The sequence below is a fragment of the Cynoglossus semilaevis genome, unplaced genomic scaffold, assembly GCF_000523025.1.
Source record: "Cynoglossus semilaevis isolate Cse_v1.0 unplaced genomic scaffold, Cse_v1.0 scaffold376, whole genome shotgun sequence".
In the NCBI taxonomy this organism is placed as follows: domain Eukaryota; kingdom Metazoa; phylum Chordata; class Actinopteri; order Pleuronectiformes; family Cynoglossidae; genus Cynoglossus; species Cynoglossus semilaevis.
In genome coordinates, this window is record NW_007585115.1 from 109,018 (window position 1) to 121,417 (window position 12,400).

At 36.6% G+C, this 12,400-nt stretch overlaps 1 protein-coding gene across 1 annotated transcript in view; it reads right to left on the bottom strand.

Annotated features, from left to right (window-relative positions):
• Positions 1-6,562: 6,562 nt before the first annotated feature.
• pgm5 (phosphoglucomutase 5) overlaps positions 6,563-12,400 on the bottom strand; it is a 35,462-nt gene continuing 29,624 nt past the window's right edge. Inside the window, exons 10-11 of the mRNA XM_008337218.3 lie at positions 9,913-10,050; positions 6,563-7,163 (exon numbers count right to left, since the gene is read on the bottom strand). Of these exons, the coding sequence (XP_008335440.1) occupies positions 7,074-7,163; positions 9,913-10,050 (228 nt within the window). The 3' untranslated portion in view covers positions 6,563-7,073. The remainder of the gene's footprint in view (positions 7,164-9,912; positions 10,051-12,400) is intronic.

Below are 12,400 nucleotides of genomic sequence, written 5' to 3' on the forward strand. Positions count from 1 at the left end.
CATTCGTATTGAAATATTAGTTCACAGCAAAAGATTAGTTCACAGTGAAAGATTAGTTCACAGCGAAAGATTAGTTCGCAGAGAGTGATTTGTTCATAGCGAAAGATTAGTTCACAGTGAAAGATTAATTCACAGTGAAATATTAGTTCACAGTGAAAGATTAATTCATAGCGAAAGATTAGTTCACAGTGAAAGATTAGTTGACAGCGAAAGATTAGTTTGCAGAGATGAATTTCTTCGTAGTGAAAGATTAGTTCAAAGTAAAAGATAAGTTCACAGTTAAAAATTAGTTCACAGAGAGTGATTCATTTGCAATGAAAGGTTAGTTCACAGTTAAAGATTCGTTTCCAGAGTAATTCGTTCGTAGTGAAAGATTAGTTCACAGCGAAAGATTGGTTTACAGTGAAAGATTCGATCATAGCGAAAAATTAGTTCACAGAGAGTGATTCGTTCATAGATAAAGATTCGTTCATAGCGAAAGATTAGTTCACAGCAAAAGATTAGTTCACAGAGAATGATTCGTTCATAGCGAAAGATTAGTTCACTGCGAAAGATTAATTTGCAGAGGATGATTTGTTCGCAGTGAGTGATTAGTTCGCAGTGTGATTAGTTCATAGCAAAAGTTTAGTTCACAGCGAAAGATTAGTTCGCATAGAGTGATTCGTTCATAGATAAAGATTAGTTCACAGCGAAAGATTAGTTCACAGCGAAAGATTAGTTCACAGCAAAAGTGAATTTCTTCGTAGTGAAAGATTAGTTCAAAGTAAAAGATAAGTTCACAGTTAAAAATTAGTTCACAGAGAGTGATTCATTTGCAATGAAAGGTTAGTTCACAGTTAAAGATTCGTTTCCAGAGTAATTCGTTCGTAGTGAAAGATTAGTTCACAGCGAAAGATTGGTTTACAGTGAAAGATTCGATCATAGCGAAAAATTAGTTCACAGAGAGTGATTCGTTCATAGATAAAGATTCGTTCATAGCGAAAGATTAGTTCACAGCAAAAGATTAGTTCACAGAGAATGATTCGTTCATAGCGAAAGATTAGTTCACTGCGAAAGATTAATTTGCAGAGGATGATTTGTTCGCAGTGAGTGATTAGTTCGCAGTGTGATTAGTTCATAGCAAAAGTTTAGTTCACAGCGAAAGATTAGTTCGCATAGAGTGATTCGTTCATAGATAAAGATTAGTTCACAGCGAAAGATTAGTTCACAGCGGTCATGGGCTATGACAGTGGTGAAGATTAAGAGGAGTCACCAAGAGGAGTTTTCCACCAAAACGCCCACTGCAAAGCTTCAGGAGGGAAGCAAGGCAGGCTGACAAGGGCTGTTACTGTTGTGTCAAGCTGAGTCATGTCGCTCACCATTGCCCAGCTCCGGCCCCGCTGAGACCAACACCTCAGCCAAAGTTAACCTAGATGAGGATGGCACAATGAGGGACCCGCCTCCTAATGATTAACTCTCTCTCCCCAAGCTAAATCCAAGAATTAGCCGTAGAGGATTTGTACCAGCTGAGCTGTGATGGTCTTGATGAGCAACAGAAACGTCAATTACGGGAGCTGCTAAACACTTTCTCTGATATCTTTGCTGCCAAGGATGAGGATTTTACACACACAAGCCTGCCTGACATAGACACTGGCGAGGCCGTCTTATCTGCCTTTTGCCACGTCGTCTGCCATGAGCAGTATGCAGTGGCAGAAGAAAAGATGAAGGAGATGGCAGCAGCAAGTGTCATCGAGTCCTCGAGTACCCCGTGGGTGGCCCAAACTGTCCTTGTGAGAAAGAAGGACAACTCCTTGCGGTTCTGTGTTGACTACCACCGCCTAAATGACCCATATTACCCATAAAGACTCTTACCCTCTGCCACAGGCATGTGATGCCCTGGACCACATCACTGGTTCCTGCTGGTTCAGCTCCCTCAACCTTCGGAGTGGCTACTGGCAGGTTGAGCTAACACCAGAAGCCTGTCCTAAGACTGCCTTTACCATTGGGCAAGGGCTGTGGCAGTTCAGAGTAATGCCTTTTTGCCTTTGTAAACCTCCGTGTTTGTCATCTCCATGCCAATGTGGATGCCCTGTCACAGTGGCTCTGTGAGGAGGCTGATTACCTCTACCACAAGTGTGTAGAGGAACGACATCCAGCAGCTCCAGTAGTTGCAGCACTGCAGACCATGGCAGGTGATCAGGATGCCACCCCTTCTACTGGCCACAAAAACACAATGGAACCATGCCCTGCAGAACAGCTACAATGTATGACATTCAGTCATATTCAAATAATATATTGCTGTTAAAGTACAATCTAGTAAATACCTATGCTGTTTTATGGTAACTGAACAACCATATTTACTTACTTATTTACTGTATGCAGTAATATTAAGAAAGAAATATAGAATCCAACATTTAAAAAAAAAAAAACAAGATGTAAACCATGGGATTTCTACACTTAGTGTGTAAACTCCAATGACATATTATGTTGAAAAAAGGTTTAGTATTAGATGCTAAAATAGTTTTATATTATAACACTATTGTATTTTAATGCGCAGCAGGAAAACCACCAGCCTGTATTTTCACACAACTGTTCTTTAAAATTGTCACTTTGTAAGAGGCTGAAAATTAACCAACATTACAGTATCAACAAATATAAAATATATCTAATGTTTTGAGCTAATGTTCAGAGTAAGGGGTTTGTGAATAAGTAACAATAAAATAGTTTACTTCATTCTGGACAGTAATGTTAAAGTATGGGATATATATAACTTGAATGCCAAATTATTATGTATTTTAAGTGTCATATGAAGTATGACGTTGTGAAATAAAGGGTTAGTAGTAGATCTACTGCAATACTGACATTTTATCACCTTGGGTTCAAACTAACTTAAACTATAGTAACGTTGAAAAATATATGTGAGGTATATTTGTTCCTCTAATGATCACAATGTGGATTCTGTGAAAAGACAAACTAAATAAAGGAACAAATAATTAATTACTATTAATTATTATAAGAATTACTTTAAATCTGTCTACCTTTTTTGTCAGTTACTGAAGCTAGGGTAAAAGTACACCCCTGTGAAACATTGTTCAACGTAAATGATCTGCTCTACAACTTCCAAATTTTTTTCTTTATCTTTCAGCACAAATAATGACAATATCTAAGAAGCATATCCAAATAAGGACGTCTCTACCCGTCTGGTGTTCTGAAGTTTTCTCCTACCTATAGTTTTTTCCCACCTGAGTTAACTGCGCATGCACACATCGGCCATTTTGTCGCTGCAGACAAGCCATAGTTTTCTGCTACCCCACCGTTAAACAAGGTTAGTTTCTTGTATTTTAATAATTTATATGACCAGTATGCAATGCATGGGTTTGACAGTCAACTTATTTCAACTTGCTACGTGCATTAGATTGTGTCTGAATTCAGTAGTCATGACTTTCCCACATAGCCTCTGATTTTTTCAGCTGTTTTAAAACAGTACCTTACTAAATTTGCATCATTTTCTTGCATCAAACTTCCTCATGTAGCCTTCGAACTTATGTGTATGCAATACGAATGTCTAATAGCGCTGTGATTTTCCAGGTATTTTAAAACAGTACCTTACTAAATTAGCGCAGGGTTTACAGTATTTCATAAGGTTGTTTACAATTCTTTGATAGTGGCCTACAGACTTTGATGGAAGTGTATGGACCCCTGACATTTGTCCATGAAATTAAGTATATCTTCCGCTGAGTTATTGATTGCTATGTTTTCTTAGGTATATAATCGGTTTATTTCCTTTGTGTGCATTGGAACTACACAAAATGGAGAAAAAGGCAAATTTCAAATAATTTCTACCCATTTTATGAATCAAGGCTTGTGTTACTTTTGAATGGAAGTTACTTGACACGGTCTATGGATGCACTTTTGCACTAACAAATATATTTATCAATAATATTTTATCTCAGTGCTGTTGTGGCAAGCTCCCTGTTCTTTAATGTGAAGTCTCCATAAGGTGATGTACCTATTAAGAAAGTAAGTCATTTCTTTTGATGTAGGGTCCTAACTCATCTTTATTAACGTACATATTTCTATATTATCTGTTACAGATGAAGTTCCCAGCAGAGAATGTTTGGCTGTGTCCTGTGAATATTACTCCACATTGGATTATTGTGATCTGTTTCCAAAATATTTGATTTCTGATGACTCAGTACAGTACAAATCTTCTCTTTTATGTGGATATATTTAAAAATGAAGTCTCTGCTTCAAAAAATTAAGCTGGCTGTGCAAGACTCTGTAAAGTAACCATTAAGCAGAGTAAAGGAAGTCCTTATACAGCCTGTTTATTGATATGAAATATTAAATTACTTTACTTAAGGTTGTGAACATGGCAGAGAAGTTCCTCACTGTAAGGGACCCAATGGGAAATGAGGTTGCCTACAACAGGAAGATTCTGAGGAACTGGCAGTCATATATAGAATAATTTGAACAGATATATTTTTTAAAGAGAGGGGAAAAAAAGTTTAGAAAAAATATTTTTTATGCTATTATAGAAACTTCCTGAGGAACAGGTCAAGGGAGGAATCCAAATATGTGTGGACAGTGCACACCATGGACCACAACACACGGATTTCAGCAGTTGTGTGGGGGTCCAGTGTTAAAGGTACTATTTCGCTACAAGTTTATGTTTATATACTTTGAAGATTAAGCTAATAGTATTTAATTGTAGATAATGTACCATATCAAGCACATAATTACATTCATATTTTATTTACAGTATGCCAAAGAATTCCTTCTGAGTGGAAACATATCTGATGTGCAGACTGTCAGTAAACAAAGGATGGACAAAGAATGGACATAGCCTGTATATTATTGGAAAATAGATAAAACATGTACAAATGTAAAATAAACCCAAATGTTCTGTATTATATATTATGATCATTTATGTTACTATTTGTAAAAATAAAAATAATTTAAAAAAACACTTGAAAAATCCTAGATGTGATTATTTTCTGTTTTACAGTATGTGCTGCATTGGGTAACATTTTACATTCCCTCTGGTTTACGATGTACATGTAATATAAATGTAAATGTAAAGAACATAAATAAAGTCCTACCCTAAACCCTGAGAGAACAGATATATTAACAGGGATTTTCTCTTTAGCCTCAAATAATGTGCTACCACTCTAAATACAGCGCATTTCATGCCTATAGTAATATGTACTACCACTCTAAACAAGTCAAAAGCACAGATTTATCAAGATTTGATGTGTATAATAATGTTGTACCACCCTGAACACAAATGTCAGTATCAATGAACTACAGCTACAGCCGCAACACTGGGTGGAAAGAACAGCTGCTGCTTGCACAAATCAAAGGTTTACATTTCCTCCACGATGGTGAACAAGTGCAGGTATCAGCACAACACAGTGCTCTTAATTATGAAGAATGAACTTAATTAAAATTTCGAAGAATTCAACAGGGAAATATACATACTTGTATTTTTATTTGTCCCATTAGTTCTGTCCAATTCAATTAAAAAATAAAAATAAATAAAAAGACCAATCCTCAAAAATGTTTGTTGGGTTACAAAGGAACACAGGCATTAAAAAAATGATGCGGTTCTATCATTTATTTATTATAAATTATTATTTCAAAGGGCATATTTCAAAGGACTGTGTGATTTTTCACAAAGAGGATTTTAGAACGAATGTGTTGATTTTAAGTTATTGTACAGAGCATGTACCCCCTGCCTCACCCCTGCAGGAGGAGCTATAAACACAATTTGACTGCAGCTTTACTTATGATTTTATTACATTGAAAGCTGCTTGTACTCCATTGACGTCATGGCAGACATGTCTCACAGTAGGAAAGGTCCCGGCCAGCTATCACTTTACTGAGAAATGGAACTGTACACTTCCAACAATATCATGACAAAGGTTCATATATATCCTGCTTTAGTACATTTTTGCTTCGGATACTTGCATTTTGTTGTATAAAAAAATGATCCTTTACCTCCCCCCAACACTACTTTTAATGCCTTTTGTGTTTTAGCATTAGCTCGTATTTTTTGGTTCCACAGTGTAGCGATTAGCAGCCTGCCTTGGAATGAAAATTCCCCAAATATGGGATAAATAAATAATAAATTATTATGGTTGTAATTGTTATTATTTGGCATTGCATTTGAGTCACTTGTGTCTCAAGTTCAAATCCTGCCAAGGGCTGTGGTATGTTGGGCAAACACCTGATCACCTTGTTTCATAGCGCTTATATGGATATATATATGTACAATGACAATACATTAGCTTACTTATTGACTTCTTACTGACTTCTTACTGACTTCCTGAACTTAAGAAGAAAAGAGAAAATACAAGTAGAGGGCAGAATCAATGCAGATATAAATGCCACAATTCTATTCTATTACCCCAATTGACCCACATAACTTTTGATTAACTTAATTGTTTATTTACTGGATACTTCAAGTATCAAGTATCAAGTATCAAGTTCAAGTAAGTCTTTGAACAAGAAACATGAAGATAATGTTCAGAAACATATAAATTTTACTTTTTAACAAAGAAACATAACTTTCTTCAACATGTTTTCTGTGGTGTGATCATTTTATTTTGAGCATTGAGAAAATAACAAAAAAAACTGTGGCATGCCGTGTATGGGACATCAGATACAAGCAGTATGGAATATGAACTGCCACATTATAAAAAATCATCATGAATTAAAACATGAACATTTCACTTCTTGACGTGCTCAGACGTAGGCCAGATACAAACACACAACGTCAGTCTGCTAATTGATAAGTTGTTTGTTACATGGTTTTTGTCATAAAGGTACTGAACTAGGCTTATTTTCCATCAGCTGACAGAAGATAACCGTCGACAGACTGTTAAGATAACACTGGACAACCTTCATTTTCTGTTTCAAAGATGAACCCAGGCAATAAACCGGCTGTGTTTAGTCAATGGTTAAAAACAAACAAAACTGAAGCTGAAGAGAAAATACAGTTGGAGTGAGCTGGTGGGTGACTACATGTATGTGTGTGTGTGTGTGTGTGTGTGTGTGTGTGTTTGCTACTGCGTGTTATTTTCCTTCTAGGTTCATGTGATGACATTAGGGCCCCGACGTCCTGTCCTCTCGTGGATGCCAGAGATCTTCAGAGCGATGGCAATGAGCGGCCCCAGCACCACCTGCAAAGACGACAACAACAACAAGGGTGTGTGTTCAGAGGAGAGGAGAATCTAATATGTCCCAGGTCACAGTTCTTTCAGTGAATTTTGCTGAAGATGTTTATTCCTCATGGCAATGCAAAAACAACCTGCACTAAACTGAAAGTCCAGCAGCAAATGACTCAACAGCATTAAAGGACTTTCTCACTGGACTTCTGGTGTTCTGTCTCAAGCAAGGGACCGACGTTTGGACTAATGACTGTAATCCTTTATTGTTCTGAATGACTCCGATCCTTTGTGTTTACAGTAAATTTTCTTTGTTTTGTTTTTTCAGGATTAAAAACCATCACTTCAACCCTAATCCTAACTCTAATTCATTCATTCAAAATGCACCACACATATCTACTTGGTGTGTTGTTCTGTATATGTAGCCTTGTTGTAGACCGCTGAAAAAGACATGAGGAATGTAGGCCACTTCTGACTGCTATATGGTAAAAAAAAAAAAAAAAAAAAACAAGAATAAAAAATATATATACATATTTTCATGTGATGCTTTGGCCCAGAGGCAATGTCTCACAGAGAACAGCCAGAAAGGTTTTGGAACAAAGTTTTATGAACTGATGAGACCAAGATTAACCTCTACCAAAGTGATGGAAAGGCCAAAGTATGGAGAAAGAAAGGTTCTGCTTATGATCCAAAACATACAAGCTCATCTGTGAAGCATGGTGGAGGTAATGTCATGGCCTGGGCTTGCATGGCTGCTTCTAGAACGGGCTCACTCATCTTTATTGATGATGTAACTCATGATGGCAGCAGCAGAATGAATTCTGAAGTCTACAAAACAATTTTGTCTGGAAATTTACAGAAAAATGCATCCAAACTAATCGGGACAAGCTTGATCATGTAACAAGACAATGACCCAAAAAAACACTGTCTACACAACAAAGGACTTCATCGGGGGGAAGTGGACCGAGTGGAAGGTCTTGGACTGACTAAGTCAATCACCGGACCTTAACTCAATAGAGCATGCATTTTCCCTCCTGAAGAGGAGACTGAAGGGAGAAACCCCCTAAAACAAACAAGAACTAAAAGAGGCTGCAGTGAAGGCCTGAAACAGCATTTCAAATAAAGAATGCAACAGCCTGGAGAAGTCAATGGGTCACAGGCTCGATGCAGTTATTGCAAGTAAGGGTTGTGCCACCAAATATTACATGTTATTCACTTTAAGTTAAGTTAATTTAATAATGTCTCGTCCAATGCTTTTGCTCACTTGAAAGGTGGGTGGAGTCAAAAAAAAAAGATGCTCTGTCCTTAGTTGTTTAACACATCTAAGATGTCAATACCATGAAATAAAAGCTAGAATTCTGAACTTTTGTCTCATATTCATTTTTTGATCTGAATCCCAAATGTCTTCAGTATACAACAAAAACAAAGGAATTGACCTTACCGTTTCAATCCTTTTGGAGTGGACCGTATATTTACCCTTTATGAACCTCCCCCACACTGTTATCAATCCTCCCTAGACTGTATTATCCTTTCCCACACACTTATATACACAGTAGAGTGGTACAATGGCGATGCATACTGAAGTGAACCAATAATGGATTTAAAACATTTTAAAACAACTATAAAATTATGTATTTTTTTGCCTGTAAGAGTACTTCTTATATTGTGTTAATGCTTGACTTAATACAAGATGTACAAACGCTGCTGAGTACTTCTTCCTGTAAACTTCTACCAAATTTTACTGAGCTGTAAATATGACTCGTAAGATGTTTACTGAAATGGGCCTAAATCCCTGAAACAGATAAACTGATCATAGAAGGTTCCATAATCAGTACTTCTGATCAACAGGTGTCCAATAAAAACCGTAGTATAATAAAGAAATCAAAGATGAGGTAATAATGAGTTGCACAACGGTTGACGTGTTCAGGTTTGAAGTGGATGTCCGTTTCTATTGCACTTAAGCATAGCAGTACATAGCATGACTAGCGAGTTTTGTCATGTGTTGTACAATATGCATTTCATCCCAGTTTATTGAGTTGAATCATCACAGCTGTGTAAGGTTGTTCTTCATGTTGTTAAAGCAAACATACTGTGACTGTGCTGCTTACTTCATTCTACTATATTTAGCATGTTGCGGGCTAATAAGCATGTGAGCTAATCACATATGTCTAACTGGTGATTTATGTATATCGGGCTAAGGTTTCAAAAAGATTAGAATTTTATAATGACATTATTATTAAGACAGCTTGTGAGTCACATGTGTGTCACGCATTAGGACAAGGACAATAAAATGGCAGAGCTGTTTTCCTGGAAATAAATGGGTTAAATTATTTATTTATTCTGTAAAAAAACATTATTAACATCAGTAAGTTTAATGAAGGTGTCCACTTTGGCTTCTGTAGCTCAACATATTTTTTGTGTGTTGAGCTGGGGTTTTCAACATGGGTTGGGCAACCCCTAAAAGGTCCGTGCAAGTACTGCAGTCAATTTGCAGTGAATCCATTTATTGCAGTGTATTTTTATGATTACTAAGATTATAATACATTCTTTTAAATTTAAAATATTAATAAGTAATAATAAGTAAACTATTATTTCTCTGATTTTTTTGCAAAGCTGTTCTTGTGCTGCATGTTTTGACCAGGATGCTCTTGAAAAGAAATTGTTTTTACTTCAAAATATGGGTTTGAATATCACACAGAACAAAGACCTTAGTGACATCACACAGATAATACACAGTCAGACAGAACATGATTCATCTCTGTACCTGTGTCTCTCTGCTTTGTCTCTCAGGGTCTTTCTCAAAACACTCCCCATAAATGCGGACGGTGGCGCCCAGCCCTCCTCCACTCCCACTCATCCGAAACACCAGACGTGACGCATCAGTGAAGATGATCCTCAAACCCTGGTAACACAAAAACAAGGAGTTCAAAAATCTAAAATATAATATAAAAACTGTAAACTATAAAGCTGGGAGCCTTGTTCAAAATATGAACTTAAGCTTTGAGGAATAGCTCTAAAATCTTCATCTCTGGCATTTCAATGTTTCAATTTTACACTGTATTTACTATGTACATACATGAATTTGTTAGTTCTGCTGTTCTTTGAGGTGGGGTTTAGATTATAACAAACGTCTATATTCAGCAAATAAGCGAATAAATTATTAAAGCACGTCTGAATGTGTTATATAATATGCATTACAAGGTTAAGTCCACTAGATGTCAGTAATAGTACGTGCAACTCTGGGACTGGAATCATCTCCGATTTATCTCTAGTTGTTAGCTAAAATACAAAGTTATCTTATCTTTTAGGTTAATTTAGCCCTAATTATAGCTTTATATTGCTAATGTACAGTTTAAGCCATTTTCTGGAAATTTATTCACAATATATCAGATTAATAATTAAATTGTGCTGCCAAATTGATTTTATTACATCGATTTACAACATTGAACTTTTAACATTAGACTGAATAGTCGGTTGCCGCTACATCACTTCTGGTTATGTTATAGAATTTGACTAATAAACGTGTAATGAGGAAATGGGAGATCTAGCATTATTTTTTTTATTTTTGGTGTAACCAGCAAAACAAAATATATTAGAAGTAACCCTAAAAGATTTGTTATTGGGTTAATGCCTATTTAAATCTAACTATAAACTTAATCAATTGTTTAAGTTTTTTACAATTAGAAATATAAGTGTTTTATTTATTATGACTCAGTTACAGTGAAAGGAAAGTGACAGTGCAAAACTCGTCTCCCTCCCTAATCTGGCTTTGGCACTAATGGAAAACATATCAAGCCCTGGTGAGTAGAAACGGTGATAATGTGAGGTGTCGGTCCGCCTGGCTGTCTGTTTTTCTATCCATCTGTGTGTCCATCTGTGTGTGTGTGTCAGCTCATCTTTAACAATAGTTATCAGCTCAGAACAATGTCCATTGCTAAATCTCAAGAGGTTCTGAGTGGATCCATACCAGTCCCTGTGTCTGTGTCCGTGTTTGTACCTAAAACCACAGTTGTCCTTTTTATGAACAGCGCTGTCTTTCACACAAAAGCTGCGGAAGTCTGATGTAACGATCCCACCAGGTTAGATTTTCAGGACATAGTTGAGAAAATATTTTTTCACCTGTCTAACTGCTGCATATTGTTGTTATCTTATAAATTCCATCCCTTATTGTTCAAGTAGCACTTTAACTTTGTTGCTTAGTTTGACCGTAAGTCAAGGAAAAATAAACAAACTGTTTCCACTGTAAGACTGTCGATGTTGTTTTTGACTTGTTAAAAAACACGTTTATTGTGTTATTGTTGCTCTCTAGTATAGAATTCATCTTAGGTGTTTAGAGCCAAATCCTGCTGGCCAGTAGTGGTAACACAACAGTAAAACTACTATGTACTGTACACTCCATCAAAAACCACTGCTTATTTTCAGTGTCTTCTGCCATTTGGCCTCGCCCAGCTCAGTGTGATCAGAGCCCCGGACTAGGCGAAAGGTTTTGACGTACCAACGGTCCTCGTATTAAGACATTACAATTGCGCATCGAAAGAACTTTGAGAAGGTCAACTCTAAGCTGTGACCTTAACCGATTCCAACTTATGAAAAGACATTAGAGTTTTGGCATGAAGCCCAGTTGGTCTGTAAATAATCTGTGGAGAATAATGGAGTCTCAACTAGTGCAGCAGTTTAGTCAAATGATAGATAGCTAGATAGATAGATAGATAGATAGATAGATAGATAGATAGATAGATAATCTATCTATCCATCTATCTATCTATCTATCTATCTATCTATCTATCTATCTATCTATGAATGACCTGGTTACTGAAAATGCAATGTTACTCTTTTGAATATTATATATATCTATATATATATGTAAGATTGTTATTCATTGATCTATCTGTTTGTCTATCCGTGCATGCTAAAGACATGTAGACAATGCAGAATTTTTTTCAGTAGCCACACACAAAACCCGGTTTTGTTTTATGTGTGTGTGCATTTGACTCTGGGTGCCAACTTTCCCGCCTTCAAATACACGTGCAGCTGAGAGGCTGCAAGTGAGACGACAGCTGATATAATTCTGTCCTAAGAGGAATGTGTGCTGTAATAACACACACACACTGGGCCAAAGATTTACCAGTGAGGCACAGTCACATTTTAGGAAGACTAACTAGTAACCTGCTTATCTTTTCATATGGCCAGAAATATTCCCACTGTTTCACTGCCTTTGTTTGTCAACAGTGGACCCTTCTTGTTAGACATCC